The following is an 18,875-nucleotide window of genomic DNA, read 5'->3' as shown; positions in this document are numbered from 1 at the left end:
AAAACAAAACTACAAAGTGATAGATATTATCCTTGCAATCATCCACTTTTTTTCTCTCAAGGTGCTTCCAGATGCCTTTTGGTCATTAGCGCTAGAAACCTTCCATCTGGAAACACCCTAAGACTTTCTTCCATGTGCCTCTTTATTCAGTACGAACGACAAAATTTGCACTGGACACCAGGGAATGTGGGAGAAGTCATGAAGATATAGGCTAGCAGGATAGGCAGCAGAACGTGTAACAAAAGCCTTTGCTTTGTTAGTGGCTCTTTGGCTTAAGAGGTTCCCCAGTGCTTGGTTAAAAATGGTCTGGGGGGTTACATGTCTGTTCTTCCTCTCCCCCCACCCCTACCCACATGGTTCAGGAGCATCACTGGTCTACCCACCACTTCCTGATTCTTAAATATCCACCTGGTGGGCACTTCCTTATCTCTAGACCTTATGATCCATTTCTGACTCAGGCCCTTTCTACACCAAAGGGTTATCCCAGGAAAATGGAGGGATTGTCCCTGCCTGCTCCCGGGATCCCCTGTGTGGCATTTGGGTGCACAGGAACGATCCCGGGATGATCCCGGGATATAGGGCTGGTGTAGACATGCCCTCAGACTAATGCTATATTATATCAAAATACAGTAGAATCACCTATATTATTTATTTCATTTATATCACACTTTTTTTCCTCCAAGAAACCCAAGGTGGTGTACATAATCCTCCTCCTCTCCATTTTATCTTCACAACAACAACAACAACCCTGTGAGGTAGGTTGGGCTGAGAGTCTGTGACTGGCCCAAAGTCACCCAGTGGGTTTCCATGGCTGAGTGGGGACTAGAATTCGGATCTCCCAACTCCCAATCCAACACTCTAACCACTACACCACACTGGCTCTATATGCAGTGGAGGTCGGTGGCTCCAATTTGGTGGGGCTGTGAATCCATTCTGGGTTTCAGTCAGACGCAGCCAGAACTCTAAAGGTGCTGAGCCTGCTTTTGAAGACAACGTTCAGCACCTTGTATAGCTCCTTTAGAGTTGTGGCTGTGTCTTACTGAAACCCGGAATGGATTCACAGCCCTACCAAAATTGGAGCCACCAGCCTCCATTGCCTATACAATGCACATTTTATTTCACCTTCTTTACTTTATAAATGAAATGTCTTCACACAAAAATCCTCGATAATAGTGCACTTTTCACCTACTTTTTTTTTTTTTTACAGACTGCTTTAAAGAGAGAGACAAAAGAGTCATGCTTCCCACAGATCCTTAAGGCTAGAAAATAGGTTTTAAAAACAAACAAACTAGCACATTCAAACTTAAGAGCAACTTGCTGCATCAGGACACATAGCCATGGACTCCAGCATTCTGTTCATGCAGTGGCCAACCAAATGCACCCTGGAAGCCACAAACAGGGAATGAAGGTAACAGGCCTGGCCCACCTGTCCCCACCAAATGGCATTCCTTGGCATGCTTCCTCTCAAAATCCAGGTTACATTTGGCTCTAGTGGGTAATAGCAGCTGATAAAGACATGGATTTGTCCATGCCCCTTTTAAAGCCATCTATTTGTACTATATAGTAGTACATACTATGGGTGGGATCCAGTCTTACAGCAAGTGGAATTATGCTCACACAATGATCTACTCAGGAGGCGATTTCACAGATTCCTCCTTCCCACTGCAGATCCATGTACCTATCAAAATCTACTCCAGAGAAGAAACCCTCTAGAAAGGTGTGTGAGATGGTGCTGAAGGCTGCAGGTGGACGAGGGGAATCGGCAAATATTGTCTCCACCCCTTCGTCCAGTGGTAGCCTATGTTGGAGCAGAGTCTGGAAGGGCATTCTGAGACCCAACCCAAGAAAATTAAAAACAAAAATAGTTCCAAGATTCTTTTAGTACCAGATAGCCTTTAAAAGCTGATAAAAATTTACACTACCCACAGGAAGAACTTCTATGAGCTTAAATCCGCCATAGGGATTGGCCAATGTCAGCATATATTAGAAATATATTTCTTACCAAAGTGAGGACTATATGGGTCTGTTGCACGCATATATCTTGGTGTGTCTTCTTCTAGCAACCGATGGGTAACCAATCCAGGACAGTTTTGTAAAAGGACGGGTTGAGCATCATTTTCAATTCCCTCTAAACGCCTAGCTATCCTCTCTTTCCTGAGAAACAGGGAAGAAAAGGTTATGCCGCAAATATTGGCTAAGGAACAGGAAGTTTATCCTAGGGTGTAACAAGTTAATGAAAAATGTTTATTAAAGTATAGATGATTGTATAAAACATAGAGGAAGTTTTGGAATTACCTTTTCATTTCCAAGGTATCCTGACTGCTTGGTTCAAAGAGTTTTCTTAATTCAGAAACTGAAATAAAACAAAACCCCACACAAAACGATTAGAAATCTGAAACGATGCACTTTGCAAATAGAAAAGACTTGGGTTTTTACAAAACAGTTCTTATCAACCTTTTAACAGCACCTAAAAATTTGCAAACCATGGACAGGACTTCACTCCAGTCGAATACTGCTACTATTTTAACTTCTGCTCAGACTGTACCATAACCATGTTGTCGTATAATGACCAGGTTCGCACAATCACTGCCGTGGCTTATTTCCCCCACCACACATGCTGGGGGATTTGATATTACCTTCACCAGCACGGCTTGCTGTGTTATGCAGTTCCACTGATGTGTCTTGTTTCCATGGGCTGTTGTAGGGTTTGGGGTTGGCTTGTTAATCAGGGTTTGTACAACACGGCAAGCCATGTTGATGAAGGTAATTATGCAAATCCCCCTGGCACATCACTGGCATGCACCATGGAAGAAGACAACCACCATGACTTATTTCCCCCTCTGTGATCATGCAAACAGGCCTTTTGATAGATAGAAGCCAGTTCCCTAATACAACCTTTAAAAAACATGTACTAGAAGGACCTGCAAATCAACTCCCTTTCTCTCCAGAACTAAAATGACAATTTTCAGTTGTTTCCCCACTTGGCTTAGATAGTTTGAATTAAATTGTATTAATTTGTGGGTTGTGGGCTCTTCCACACTAGAGGCATTCAAGAGGCAGCTGGACAGCCATCTGTCAGGTATGCTTTGAGGTGGATTCCTGCATTGAGCAGGGGGTTGGACTCAATGGCCTTATAGCCCCCTTCCAACTCTACTATTCTATAATTCTATGATTCTAATAGATGTTTAGGTTGCTCTTCAGCCAAATGGTTTGGAGACCGCTTCCAAAAGATAACAATTTAAGACAATGACCCTGTTCAGACGACACACTAAGCCACAGTAGTTAAGCATTTTAAACTAAACATTATGGCTTAGCGTGTTGTATGAACCATGACTTAGCATGTCATGTGAATCATTCCTAACCATGGTGGTTACATAGCCATGGTTTAAACATGCTCACTAACCATTTGCTGCCAAAGGGTTAGTGGCTTAACCATGTCTTAGTCAGAGTGTTGTCTGAATAGGCCCATTTTAAATAAAGGGGGGGGGAGAAAAGATAGCAACATCTGTGTTCATAGGGAGAGAATTCCACAACTGGGGTGCCACCATTGAAAAGGCCATGCCTACAGCTGCCGCACATCTCACTTCTGCTACTAGTGGCACCTAGAGGAAGGCCTCTGAACCAAACATGAGCCACTGAACCTAAGGTAATAGCTACATTGACACTATGATGAAACAGGGGTGTAACTTTTGTTTAAGCAACAAAAACACTATGGTGCTCCCCCCACCCCCACAACTCCCCAACCATGGTTAGGGGCAAAGCAAACTCTGCATCTGGCATTTCAGGAAGAAAGCTGAGGTCATAGCTGGCTACAGGGTAGAGCAATCTTGTGGGTCGGGGTGGAACCATTCAGAATCTGACAAGCATCTGGCTTTTACAGACTCTGACTAATTCAGCCCTGACAGTACTTGACAGTACATAGTTTTGCTGCTTGGCCCACTAACACCATAGCTGCTTGGCAACCATAAAGCAAAGTATAACACAGGTTTTGAAAAAGGCCTTTGGGTATAGTCCTTTCCCTTCAGGCCACAATTTTTAGGTACATTTTTAAAAGGCAAGGGCGGCCTCAGTTACATAAGTAACACCGTAGCCAACAGTTATTTAGGTGAATGCTCACACCATAAACTTTTTTTATTGCTATCAGAGGAGCTATCATCATACTTCAAAAAGAGTTAGGACTCCCCCCACCCATCCTGCTTTTAACCTGGACTACATTCCCCACTTCACTAAAGCAAAATCTCTAATAGTTTCTTTACAAGTGAGACCTGCAACAAAATGCCAAAATTTATCCCCCACCTCCTATGAGAAGTATTCCTGTTCAGGGCCAGAGAGGTGGGGTGCACATACATTTTCTTTCCCATGCTTCTTAGGCCTTCCCTTTCCATGCCATGTAGAGCCAGGAGGTATCTACCCCAGCCATTAGCTTGCTGAGAGGTCAAACAAACAATCCCAAATGTATGGATGCCACATCTGTCTGTTGGTACTATTAGTGCTAGGAGTTCAACTATGCAGCCCTAAATAAAAGCAACAGGCTGGTGGAGTATCTCCCCAACACCTTCTGAAGCAAGACTGTGACAAAAATAGCACAGACCTAGCCTGTGCAGCATTACACTTTTTCCACACTTGAGATTCCAGACAGTCATATCAGTTACATAGGTTAAAACACGACCGGGGACTCTCCCAAAGTGACTTTGACCCTATCCCCCTTTCAACCAAGCAAACAGGTAGGTTGCCTCTAGGTGCTGCTTGTAAGCGGAATTCACGTACACTTATGTTTAAAGGAAATTTGTTCCCAAAGATGCTAGTAATCCCTGAAAAACATGGTCAATTAGATGCTGCTTTTCCTGTACATCTTGTATATGTTATCAGTGCAAACTGCCTGCATGTTCACTGTTTTCATGATTCCGTTGAGAGGTATTCAATTTCACATTTTGCACATCAGTATAAATGTTTGACCATCAAGAGTATATCTAAGCTGCAGTATGTTATCCAGCACAGCTGCAATTTTGCAGCTGCAAAGGAGAGCAAAAAGTTTAAGATTTGTGAACCGGTGTGTATTTGCATCAGCTTTGCTTAAGTCGATTAGTCACATGGATAAAAATGCCAACTCTTCTCCCATAAGCATCATGGCAGAAGCAGTCAAGGTCTTTAGAATCTATTTTAGAATGCTGCTCAGGGTACTTAAACTCGGTTATTTTGCAATAAATTCTATCAGAAATCATCTTAGTTTTGAAAGCTATATATTGTTCAAAGTGTATTTACTTAAGACACCAGTTACAGTTCAACAAATGAAAAATGCATCAGCTAAGAGTGTCCTAGATACACCACAAGGATATTTTTAAAAGACAGATGTAGAGCATGTTTTTTGTACATGACAGCCTTGTGCAGCCTATTTCAAGAAGAAAATTAAAAGCATTTTGCAGCTCCTTCCACAAGGGGAAGACACAGGCACGTCTAAATTGATACCTTGAGACTTCCACCTCACTAAATTCCAAAACCCCTAATTCCCTCAGTAACTTCATGCAAACACATTGACATATTTTTGTGTGTGTACACCATTCTGTCTGTGACTATTTCATAATGCTATGGGAATTTGAATGACCTGGACTGTGGACAGTTTCAGGGAAACACTATGGCAATAACAGTCTCAAGAACAAGAGCGGGGGATATTTGGGGGTAAAATGGCTAGCCCTGAGGGAAAGGGTCAGAAAATCACCAAGCTACAACAAGAGCATCATCACATGAGGGGAAATCGTGTTGCCTTATAGTTGCTTCTCCACCCCCACGTTTGTCCCTCAGTACTTCCTCTTCTGCCCAGAGGGGAAAGAGGAAGTAAACAAAGTCCACATGGCCCATTTTGGGGCCATTTTAATTGTGTCACTTTTCCTGCACACAACACATTTCATTTTTTTTTAAAATGGATTAAAAGGGTCTAGTTTTGTGATGGAAAAACAAGAAAGAGCAGGAGGAGCACAGGAGGCAGATGTCGTCTAAAAGAAGCATGCACATCAGTAAGTGGGCAGAAGTGAGTGTGCGATAAAATGCTCGCCTGATGAATCTCTATGTGTTGACCCCTGGGGGAGGGTGTCACTGCCTTCTCCTGCGCATGCACTTTAGCTCACATGGGAGTTATCTGGCGCTATTCCTTTGTAAGAGCTCTCGCAGCAGCTGTTCTGTGATTACAGCACCCTGGGATAGAATTAAGCAGTTTGTCTTGGGAGGTCTAAGCGGGTACATGGTCCTCCTTTATCCAAGTGGTTGAATGAGAGATCTTCACGAAAGAGCTGATTCTGGATAGCAGTTACGTATGGAAGCCTAAAAGCAGAAGTTACTAAACATTCACAAACGCCACTCTATGCATAACATTTCAATGTGTTGCTAATAGTTTGTTAGATAGACAAAATGGAACAGTTCTTGTCACTTCATGACCCAAAGTGCTTTTAGGCAAAAGGTGAACAGCCATTGTTGGGAGATCTTACACACGAATAAAGTTACACATTTATTTTGGTATGTCACATTTCACAGGAATTAGCATTTTAATGCTTATAAAGAATGTGGGTTGCATCCAGATGTGGGTGACTGCAACTAGGCTGGTAGAAGTAGATGTCCTACCCTCTCTTCCCCACAGCAATCCCTCATACCCCCCTGAAACTGCTACACAGAGGGTCAGGTGCCCCCTACTGATGGGGTGAGCTGTAGTCTGGCTGGAGGGGAGATCCCCCAAATCAGGTGGAGTCACCTTCTATGAGTAGAGTCTTTTTGTCAAGAGAAGGCAGAACCTGGAACCAATCCTGCAGGTCTATCATGTTTTTAAAAGCCTGTGTAGAACAAACAATTGTGTACCTACCTTTTGGCAGCACAGCTAGAAGGCTGGCATCAATATCCTTAGTACTGTTCGCAAGCTCTTCTTTATCCTCAAATGAAAACTCTTTCTGAAAACTGAAACATCACCACCATCTTGTTTTAATAAAGCTGTGGAAAGTTAAGCTATTAATCAAGTTATGCTAAGGCATACAGACAGATTCTACTACTAAGAACACCAATGCCATAGCTAAACGATACTTGGATAGCTCATAGCATTGGCCTGAATAACGGAGTAGGAGTCAGTTCACAGAACTTTATCCAGTACAGTCAATGCTTCACCCCATGTCCTGTCCTCACTAGTTCTTGGTTGCTTAGGACATGTCTAGACCTACCTGCAGAGGAGGGATGATCTCACGATCCCCCTCATTTACACGCGGTACGCGACATCCCGCCCACAATTTTGGATTATTTTTTTTAAAGGAAAAGGAGTGCACGAGTGCTTGAATGATTCGTACGTTGTTGTTGTTTTTTAAAAAAACTCCCCCTCCCCCGATGGGCACAGAGCTCCTGAGGAGCTCCATGCCCCGTACCTGGTTCCTCGCGTTTACTCACGAGGAGCTGGGACAAAACAGCGACAGCGGGCCACATGTTCCGCAGTCTCGGGATCATCCTGAGACCATGGAAAAATCAAAATTAATGGGTAGGGTGATATCCTGGGCCAAGGGCGGGATCTTCCGTCCCTGCTCCCGGAATGCCCTGTGTGTCATGTGCACGATCCCAGGACGATCACTGGGATATCGCCCCATCTAGCCATGCCCTGAACATTACTTTGGTAACTTTTAAAATGGTTGGTTAGGGGCATCCACATAAAAGAATTTTGAGCATGTGTCCTAATGGAACCATACTCCTGATGATTCCACATGGACCTATAGCCCGATTGGAGTCCATCTAGAGAAAAACCTTAAGTGTGGTGACCCTCTTCCCATAAAACTCCCTGCCGTGGTAGGCCAGGCAGGTACAAACACTGTTTCTGGTGCCTCCTGAAAACATCTTTATTTCAGGAAGCCTTCCTTGATTGACCAGCCATAGTTTTTTATCAGAATTCTGTTTCTTTTCCCCCTTCTTTTCAAAATAGGAATTATTTTAACATGGTATTTTATTCTTTTACCTCATTTTGTATCTCTCATCTCTCTCTGTACTCCCTACTTTACACTCCTGCAAATCATTTGTTAAGAATCTAAATACTTCACAAGAGCCAGGGAAAACACACGCAAACACTTCCACCTTCTTCAACTGGAAAGTATCTCGTGACTGACGTTCATGAAAACGACTGTGAGAATAAGAGTGCCAGGAGTTAAAAATGTCTACCTCTTCCTTCCTTCCTTCCTTCCTTCCTTCCTTCCTTCCTTCCTCCCTCCCTCCCTCCCTGTGGTCTGTAAATATTTCCATGGCACTTTGGCATTTGCAAGATGGTCATAAAACATGGCCCACAGAACCAGGCTTTCCAATCTTCCGATTTTTAAAAACTGTGTTAAAGCTAACTAATTTTAACAAACTGCCAAGCTATTCGACTGAGCTATTGTTACATGGCTGACAGTTTTGGGCAAACAGGGAATGTTTTAAGAAGAAAAGGATAAGCATTGCTCTCTGCAGCTCTGACATGCTGTCTATGAATATCTATCCTATTAACCTAATTACCACTCCCAACAGTCAGCAACACAGTTAACTCAACCCCCAAGGAAAACTGTGCTTTGTCGTTATGACTCATTGTACTTCACATCCAAAGGAGCCATCACCTTGAACTCCTTCATGGAAAGGTACCAAAAATGAACATACTGTACATTTTTTAAAACGAAAGACAAACATATGCATACTTTCTTTCCCTTCCTCATCATACATACCAGTCTTCCCCAACCTGGTGCAGTCTAGATGTTTCAGATTACAATTCCCAGCATTCCTGACCATTGGTCATGCTGGCTTCAGCTGATGGGAGTTGAAGTCCAAAACATCTGGAGGGCACTAAGTTGAGAAAGGCTGATGTATGCATACTAACAGCTATAGCAATTGTCTGAGTCCTTATGTAGCCAAAATGGCTTCACTCAAACACAAGAGGAAGATCTTGTAGGCAACGAGGATGATCAGGGGTCTGGAAACAAAGCCCTGTGAGGAGAGACTGAAAGAACTGGGTGTGTTTAGCCTTGAGAAGAGAAGATTGAGGGGAGACATGATAGCACTCTTCAAATACTTCAAAGGTTGTCACACAGAGAAGGACCAGGATCTCTTCTCAATCATTCCAAAGAGCAGGACATGGAATAATAGGCTCAAATAATAGGAAGCCAGATTCCGGTTGGACGTCAGGAAAAACTTCCTGGCTTTTAGAGTGGTACAACCTAGGAAGGTCATGGGCTCTCCCACACTAGAGACATTCTAGAGGCAGCTGGACAACCATCTGTCAGGGATGCTTTAAGGTGGATTCCTGCATTGAGCAGGGGGTTGGACACGATGGCCTTATAGGCCCCTTTCAACTCTACTATTCTATGATTCTATGATCTCAGCTGGCTTAGGAGAGGCCAAAAATTTTTCAGAACTCCAGTATTTTTTAACAAAATTATTAAATTATTTTAAAGAGGTATTGCAGCAAAAGATTTTAGGGCTAGAGGCCACTTTCTAGATATATGAATGGTTATCCTCAGCCTGTTCAGTGGCCATGAAAAGCGAACTGGCTGTCGACATGAAAAAAATGTATTTTAAAACATATTTTGAAACTTATTCTCCCACAAAACAGGCATTTATAAATTTGTTAAAATATTAAAGTATGCATTTCTAAAACTATTTTATCCTAAAATACACATTTTTAAACACCTTTTTTATTGGAAAACCGCATCACAAAATTAGGAGAAGTCCAAAATCCAAAGCAGAGCTACATTTTGATCACCACATTAGTCTGCAGGTGCAGATCTGGTCAGTTCATATAAGAAGATAAGGACATAAGAGCCCTGCTGGATCAGACCAAGGGTCCATCTAGTCCAGCACTCTGTTCACACAGTGGCCAACAGACCATTGGCCAGGGATGAACAAGCAGGACATGGTGCAACAGCACTCTCCCGCCCATGTTCCCCAGCAACTAGTACACACAGACTTACTGCCTCAAATACTGGAGATAGCACACAACCATCAGGGCTAGTAACCATTGATAGGCTTCGCCTCCAGGAATTTATCCAACCCCCTTTTGAAGCCGTCCAGATTGGTGGCCATTGAATACCTCAAGAATCTCTAGCATCAGCGTCTGAGAGCTCCAAATCCTCACTCAGCTAAACGTAAAGCTATTACAACACTATTGATTGTCACGAGTGAAGAAAATGGCCAAATCCGTATTGGAACCAGACTGCGGACAACAAAAAAGGAGGTGATCTAAGAGATGTGCTGTGATCCCAATTGACATAACCCTTCAAGTAGATGGTCTGACACAGATGTTGGATCTCTCAAAGCCTCACAAACAAAAATGGTAGTACAGATGGGTAGCTATGTTTGTTGTTTTGGTGCAGCAGATTTGTGGCAACCTTAAGTTTTAAAGATTTATTGTATCATAAGATTTTGCGGGTTGGAGGCCACTTTTCAGATGCATGAAGGATTATCTTCCATTGGCAGATATGCACACATGGCACCGGAGAACGGTGTTAACAGTGGGACCATGTGGCCGTGAGGTTTGTTGCATTTCTATTTGACCTTTGCATAGAAATAGGAACCGCCCAGAGAGCTTCGACTATTGGGTGGTATAGAAATGCAATAAATAAATAAATAAATAAATCTCCTGATTCTCTTGTATTTCGTGGCCTTTTGGTCCTTCTTGTTAAACACTTCTCCCCCTGCCAACTGAAAGTAACATTTCATGCATCTGACAGACTGGGTTATGCTGTATAAACATGATGACGCTTATATATCTGGTTATCTCCCAGGTGCTGCAAAACTCTTTGATTATTTTGTTGTATAAATATGGTGACAATGGAGATTAAGTCACCAGTTGTTCTTTAGTCTCACTAGGTACTAACCAGTTACACTCAAGCATAGTTAAGAATGTTTTACCTTAATGTCCTCCTCCTTTGGAGTATTCTTGGCGTTTTATACCTGATGGAATTTTCTTTGTCAAAATCTAGAAGAAAAAGAGAAAAATATACTACATTAACCAAAGTTGTAGATCATTGCTTAAATCAGGGACAGGAAATCTGTAGATCTCCAGACTATGATGGACTTCAATGTCCATCAACCCCAGCCAGCACAGCCAATAACCAGGGATGATGGGAGCTGTAATCCCCAACATCTGAAGAAACGCAAGTTCCTCCCTCGTGGCTTAAACAGTGAAATGTCTACCTTGTGTTTGGAACTGAATTATTATTATTATTATTATTATTATTATTATTATTATTATTATTTATTTATTTATTTATAAAGCACCATCAATGTACATGGTGCTGTACAGAGTAAAACAGTAAATAGCAAGGCCCTGCCGCATAGGCTTACAATCTAATAAAATCATAGTAAAACAATAAGGAGGGGAAGAGAATGCCAACAGGCACAGGGTAGGGTAAGCAGGCACAGGGTAGGGTAAAACTAACAGTATAAAATCCGCACAACATCAAGTTTTAAAAGCTTTAGGAAAAAGAAAAGTTTTTAGTTGAGCTTTAAAAGCTGCGATTGAACTTGTAGTTCTCAAATGTTCTGGAAGAGCGTTCCAGGCGTAAGGGGCAGCAGAAGAAAATGGACGAAGCCGAGCAAGGGAAGTAGAGGCCCTTGGGCAGGCGAGAAACATGGCATCAGAGGAGCGAAGAGCACGAGCGGGGCAATAGTGTGAGATGAGAGAGGAGAGATAGGAAGGAGCTAGACCGTGAAAAGCTTTGAAGGTTAACAGGAGAAGTTTATATTGGATTCTGAAGTGAATTGGAAGCCAATGAAGAGATTTCAGAAGCAGAGTAACATGGTCAGAGCGGCGAGCCAATAAGAAAGCAGACTAAGGGGGGATCTACACTACTGCTTTAAAGCACTTTATAACAGTTTTGACAACTGTTGGGGCCCAGGACACACTCCATATACAGGTTTCAAAACGTTTTCAAAGTGCTTTAAAGCGCTTTAAAAGCAATAGTGTAGATCCCCCCACCCCCAGGTCTTAATAAGTTCAAAGTAGACAATGTGGAACAGTCTACTTTGATTGATTAAGTGTTCATAAGTTCAAAGTAGGCAGTGGGCAGAGGTGGGGGAAGATTGTATTGTATTTATATTGTATTTTATATTATGGTTTTATACTGTTGTTTTATACATTGAACGTTTTTAATTTTTGTGAACTCCCCAGAGAGCTCCGGCTATTGGGCGGTATAGAAATGCAATAAATAAACAAATAAGATAAGATAAGATAAGATAAGATAAGATACAATAGCAAGTATGACTTTGAACAGCCTGCCCTAACCTTGTGCCCTCTAGATGTGCTTGACCAGAACTCTCATTATCTCCCCCCAGCCCCCAGCCCAAGGGTACACTCCCAGAACAGCAATCATGGAAATAATTAACATGGGTGTCTTTGTGTTTTGTTTTAGAAGGCTAAGTACACATGTTGGGAATCTCTGACCCAGACTTCCCAGGCATGTGCACATTAAAAGGAGAGAGAGACATATAGGTACATCATTCATATTTCACATTTGCACAAAATATTCCAAACAAGAGTGTAGCCTCAGTAATTGTGTTTGCTGTTTAAAGTACGGAGTGGCCCTAAGCTGGAAATGCAGGAATTGCTATACAAAAGGGAGGCGGCACAGGAATTTAGCAGCAGTCCTCTGTCTGAACTCCGATACCTAAAATTGACCTAAATTTTCTCCCAGTATGCTTGTGGACTAGCTGCGACAAGCAAAGTTGCGACATGTATTGAATGAGTGTATCAGAGCCCCAATCAGGTCTCCCATGAAGAGATGCTCTAAGAAGGTATGTAGTCAATAGAATAGTCTGTATGGGAAGAATATGAGAGAAACGATGTCACAGGTTTTTTGTCAGCAGAAGCTACTTTAAACCACAGATGAAGCTAGAAGCTTGCTGTTGAGTGACGACAACTGTTTTGCATCTACTCCTTCTATTCACACTACCCTTAAGTACCTTAGATACTTAAGTGCCAACTGGCATTTTTCTAAAAAGGAAACATTGTCTAAACATTCTAATAAAGGTATACAAAAAGATGATCCCTAATTTTCTCTCTCCCCTCCCTCTACAAAATATCCTGGTGACTCTTGGCTTTTTAAATAGGAGCATAGAAAGGTTGGAAAGAGTGGGGTGGAAATAGGTAGTCAATAAAATAATGTTTCACATTAACTAGAACGGACAATCACAATCTTGTCAGCAAGGAAACATTATTCCCTAGCTTGGCTTCATTACATTTTGTTTTTTCACTATGATGATTCCAGTTTCTTTTCTTTCTTCCCCCCCCCCCCGCCAAAACAGCTTAATGGATAATAAAGCTTATTTAAGAAAAGGCAACTTAAAAACAAATCCCATAGCCAGTATTCAAGCCAAACATCGAATATTGTTTTCTGTTTAAAGTTCAGTATCTTAACAACAGCAGCAGCAAGAACAAAGAGGAGGAGGAGGGGAGAATGACTTTTAAAAAGAATAAATTCATATTATTGGAAAGAGCAGATGTTAATAATTCTCTAACAGTATATGAGTTTGGTTAAATTAAAGCCAGGCATGCATAAAAATTTATAGTAATTCTAAATGGTGTATAACCCAACACAGATTTTGGCATGGAACCCTCACTCCACCATGAAAGCCTCAAGTAGGCCACTGAGAACATTCCTCTCTGTCCCAAGCCAAAACAGGAGAGGCAAAAGGAGGTGGTGGAGGAAGCTAGGAAATAACCCAAAGAAAAAGCCTGTGTGATGTTATGACTTGACTATACATTGTGCATGAAATACCAAACCACAGTTTAAAGCCTACAATGCACAGAGCATCTTAAATATTGGCACATACGCTTGTGGGGCACACTTTGTTGAACAAATTCCAAAATGGTTCAATATGCTAACTGATGTCTTGCCTCAATAAGTTCCCTAACTGGAGCTCTTAGTAATGTTGCACATTCTTACACGATTGCTTGGGTGTCATGCATTCAGCACTTAAACGACATAAAAATGTTGAGTGAAGTTTAAAGCATTTCTAGGCTCTCTCAAGAGGTCCAGCTGCTATTCTGGAGGTTTGTCCAAAAAGCACACCCAGAATTCTCTCCAGAATACTGATCAGCCACTGCAAAAGTATCAATAATTTTCCCTTGAACGGCTACAGGATTACAAGTGTATTTACAAATCTCCTTAATGGAAAACAATGTACATATTTATGCATAGATCTCTTTGTATAGTTACTAAAGGTAATGAAATTATTTCTTGCTTCCAAGTTCGAACTGTTCACTATGTTAGCACTCAATTTTTTTAAGCAAGCAACCAAGCCTTTCTTTAACATATGTATAATATAGCGATTACCCTTTAAAAAAAACAAAAAACCTTAATGGTTACTCAGTATCTACAAGGCCTTAATTCAACTGCTAGCTAAGCTAATTAGAAGATTCGTCTAATCGGATTTTTAAGAGCGTCCTTTGAGGAAACAATAAGACTACATGCCAAACTGAATGCATATAACTAAAGTGGCAAATGATGATGGTTATCATTATTATTATTATTATTATTATTGAAGGGGGAGGGGAGAGAAACCCTGATAAAATGTTAGAATTTAAAATACAAATCAACTGCAATCACTTACATCATTTTCAATGTACTTGGACCTCTTACCTTGCTCTTCAGAGTATCTGACATTTTGCAAATAGCTGGATATCCAAGGATTTCGGAACATGGTTGCACAAAACAAAGGGACTCCGCAAAGGAGAAACTACAATAGCAGCTAATTCTCAGCCAGCCACAGCCCTAGGCCCGTCTTAGCAATATTGTGTAGAGATTTTTCATAGCACAGGACTGGAGCTGTCAGGCGATCGCATCCCAGGGAGTACAGTAAATGCATAGCAATAGGCTGCAAACTGGAGCAGCTCAAGACAGTAATCAGATTACAAGCAGAAATTAGGCACATGAATGCTAAAACAGACTGGACAATAGTGATTGAGAGATTCATAATATTACCACTTCAAAGTGTTAGCTAAATGACTATTTATATTTTAGAAATTAAAAAGCCAAAACCTTTTTTTTTTTTTTTTGCAGAGGGGGGTTTCCCATAAAGCAAGGACAAATTTGGTAGCTCTAATCAGAATTTACTGCAGCGATAACTTAAGCAAAAAGCAGAAACAGCCAGTTTCTTCTCTGGAAGGATTGATGCTGGAAATCATATTCATTACGCTAAATATTTCCCTCACTACAAACCAATACCAAAATATTGAAACAGCTCAGATTTATGGACAACATATGAGCCAAATGGTTTATGGTTGACAGTTGAGAGAGAAGACTAACTGAGGAGCAGAGAACAGACACCAACGCACAAAGTATTTTAAATTTCAGAGACAAGGGGCATGTCTACACCAAGCAGGATATTGCACTATGAGAGTGGTATGAAAGCAGTATATAAAAGGCAGGAGCCAAACCAAGCAGGATATAGCGGTATGAAAGCGGTGTATGGGATATGTCAATGGGCCCCAACAGTTGTCAGTGCACTTCAATACTGCTATAAAGCAGTAGTGTGGTTCCTGCCTCTTATATACTGCTTTCATAGTGCAATATCCTGCTTGGTGTAGATTAGGCTAAGGTGTTAAGAGTACACTTGCAAAAACTGGAAGGATGCCACTAATTTAACTGCTGCATTAATTTCCAACTCAATTTTATAATATGCTTTCAAATGACAAGACTTCAATTTCAAGTAGGGTCTGTTTTATACCACTACCCCAACTTATTTTTATTTTTTTGGAAGAAGAGATAGATTTTTTTTTCAATGAACAGAGAGCAGATGTTGCAGGTATCTTATTTTTAAGGGTCAGTTCTTATTCCAGACATCACAGATCCATAAAAGGTAACTGATGACCTGTAGCACTAATTCAAAAGAGGGAGACACACATATTATGCATGCACCCCATAACCTCCACCCTGAGGTAGTTTTTCAGGAGATGATCCCATAGAGATATTTAAATCCAGAGTACTAAGAGAGCTTTGAGGTATTATTCTGAACATCTGTTCAGAAGGGAAACTGTGGCATGAATACAGTGGTGGCACTTACAGTGTGAACAGCTTTCACATCTAATTCCCAATCTTTTGAACTTGAGAACTTTTGAATAATGGCTTGTGGTGGCAAATTCAGAATGGTTAACTCTGGACAGAAAAATGGGGAGATATGGAGGATTTGTGAACTTGGCATTTTAGATTCTGGCCTTTACATCTACAGTACACGTTTCAAAATAATATAGTGAATATATTTAGTTATTTTGGATACCACAACTCCAAAAGTGTAGGTGACTCCCCCCTCCCCCATTAATTAATTAATTTAAGCTGCTCTGATTTCATAAACTACAGGGAAAGACTGTAGCTTAGTAGTAAAGAGTATGTTTTCCAGGCAAAAGGTCTCAGGTTCTATCTGTGGCAATTTCATGTATGACTGGCAAAGACCCCTTTCTGAAAACTAGATAACTGCTGCCAAACAGTATAGACAATATTAAACTAGATACGCCAATCATCTGACTCTGTATAAAACCAAAGATATAGATATACACACACACACACACACACACACACACACACACACACACACACACACACACACACACACACACACATGGCAACTCTAGGAAAGGAACCAGTATCTAATGCAAGCCTAGGTGTATTTTCAATACAAGTGGATTAAAATGGGGGCATTAAAATGAGGTTTTAAGGAAGTTCGATATTGCCTGATGCCTTGTTTCTTCGCCCCATGTTTAAATCAACAACTGGTGCATGTTCCTTAAGAGGGATCTGCTTGAAGTGCAAAGGGACTGATATTAGGTGGAGGGGCAAATGCAGCATTTTAAGCTTCCCAGCTCATGTGCTTAACTCAAATCCACTCCCTTCTCAAGTGTTAGGATTAAGTAGCTAAAACAAAGATTTTCCTGTGATTCTTGCAGGGAAGCCGCACACATGAAAATTCCAGAATACAGCCATCTGGTGATCATCTCATGCAGCAGCTAAATAATCTCTTGAAATCATTGATTTATTTTTTAAGGAGGCTGAGATCCATCTGTGCTATGTTGCCACAAGCAAGTTATCACTGACTTTTAGAAGTTAGTCTTATTTTGCAAACCATTTTCTTTCACATTTTCTGGAATATGAGGTTTACCATTCACAGATTAGTCTAAATCAACCTTCCCCAACATGGTGCCCTCCTAATGTTTTGGACTACCATTCCTGACCATTGGCCATGCTGGCAGGGATGGATGGTGGCTGAAGTCTTGAGAAGGCTGCTCTAGATATTCCCCTAATGATGGTCTGTAGGCTGAAGCCTTTAAGAAGGTGAGCCAAAAGAATATGCACGCTGTGCCGCCATATTATTTTACAGTGGTGGTTTGTTGCACCCCTACTGCAAGAAACTTAATCAGCCTGTCAAGACTTGACTCCTATTCGATTGAGGGCAGGGCAAAGTGAAACAGGGATTAGGTGAAGGTAGCTGATAATCAGTAAGGGTCTCCTAGTTGCTCAGGCGAATGATCAAACCAAAAGCCTTTATATCGGTCAAAGGGTGCTGCCTGATCTACTCAAGCTGATTGATGTCAATAAGCTTCCTTGCTGGTACAGCCTTTCTGTAGTTCCCATGCTTGACCAAAGCTGGCTTGTGATCCATAGCATGATGCTCCCAATCTTCCAGTGTACAGGGCCCACCGCCGCTGCAAGCGCTGATAGCAAATTCTCTCAAAGTAACACAGGAAGTGTGAGTTAGGCCGGATCTACACCACTGCTTTAAAGCGCTTTATAACAGTTATAAAGTGCTTTAACTGCTTTAAAGCGCTATAAAACTGTTATAAAGCACTTACTTGAAGGTTGGCAAGTGCTCCAGTGACTGAAATCATACTGAATCATTGGCAGGCACACTTTCCAGAGGCACATGGCCCTGTCCATTTATGTTCTAAAGAGTAGCTTGATCAACCCTACCATCTTCCTTGGTCTTGAAGGATAAATGGGATTCTTGAACAAGGGTTGCTCCCACTTGTCTCTGACCCAATTCAACAGCAGATTGGTTTTGCCCATGCACTCCTCCCCCCTCTTACTGCAGAGTTGCCACCCATCACCCTAGCAATAAAAAAAACCCCAATGAGCATGTCCATTAGGTTAGAGAGGTAAATTTTTGGGAAACTTTGCAGCCATCCATTTTTTGTGGTGGTGGGAAATTGAAATTCTGGGGAAAGTTAATAATATGCAATACTTATTTTTGTATCGACACCCACTTTGCTACTTTAGGACAGGGTGGGAAAACTTGCGGTTCTCCAGATGTTTGGGCCCACAACTCCCATCATGCCTCACCATTGGCTATGCTGGCTAGAGCTGATGGGAGTGTCTATGCCACAGAAACCAGGCTACCAAGCTTCTAGGGTTGATAGCTCAGTCAGCATTCTCTAATGGTGAGGTCAAATTTGGGAACTTCATTAAAGAATGTGGCAGTGAGTTCCAAAGATCCAAGCTTCAAAGTTGTTGTTTTTCCAAAAAAATAAATAAAGAAGTGGGACAACCCAGATGTTATTCTGTTGCATGTGGTAGCAGTGGAGGAATAACTTAGTGTTTGTCTTACATGTGGGTTTTAAAATTACATTCACTAATGACTACATGATCTAATCAGAAAAAGGCCAGAAACAGAACTAACTGTTAAGAATCCACACTTCCTTCACAAATCATGATATGGTGACTCTAGTCACTTGTTGGGAACCAGAGTATGATTTGGAGCATCCCTAAATGTTTATAACCATTGGTCATGTTGGTTGCATCTCATTGGGAGGTGAACCAGGTTGAAGAAGGCTACATTAGATCAATAATTTTAATAATAATTTTAATAAATTAAAAATAATTTTAATTTAACAGAGGCTGCCTTCCTCA

At 41.4% G+C, this 18,875-nt stretch overlaps 1 protein-coding gene across 5 annotated transcripts in view; it reads right to left on the bottom strand.

Moving 5' to 3' along the window:
- The window catches only part of SVIL (supervillin), a 133,108-nt gene that overhangs the window by 81,650 nt on the left and 32,583 nt on the right, over positions 1 to 18,875 (bottom strand). For 3 of the 5 annotated variants that reach the window (XM_063125207.1, XM_063125196.1, XM_063125226.1), the window contains exons 2-5: positions 10,888 to 10,954; positions 6,848 to 6,939; positions 2,296 to 2,353; positions 2,003 to 2,154 (exon numbers count right to left, since the gene is read on the bottom strand). In XM_063125207.1, the coding sequence (XP_062981277.1) occupies positions 2,003 to 2,154; positions 2,296 to 2,353; positions 6,848 to 6,939; positions 10,888 to 10,954 (369 nt within the window). Of the gene's footprint in view, positions 1 to 2,002; positions 2,155 to 2,295; positions 2,354 to 6,847; positions 6,940 to 10,066; positions 10,190 to 10,887; positions 10,955 to 14,618; positions 14,695 to 18,875 lie in introns of those variants that run through there. The other 2 variants (XM_063125217.1, XM_063125187.1) reach the window with 2 other exon arrangements.

The sequence above is a fragment of the Elgaria multicarinata genome, chromosome 1, assembly GCF_023053635.1.
Source record: "Elgaria multicarinata webbii isolate HBS135686 ecotype San Diego chromosome 1, rElgMul1.1.pri, whole genome shotgun sequence".
NCBI lineage: Eukaryota > Metazoa > Chordata > Lepidosauria > Squamata > Anguidae > Elgaria > Elgaria multicarinata.
Note: the sequence above shows the minus strand (reverse complement) of the source record. Positions and strands in the feature narration are given on the sequence as shown.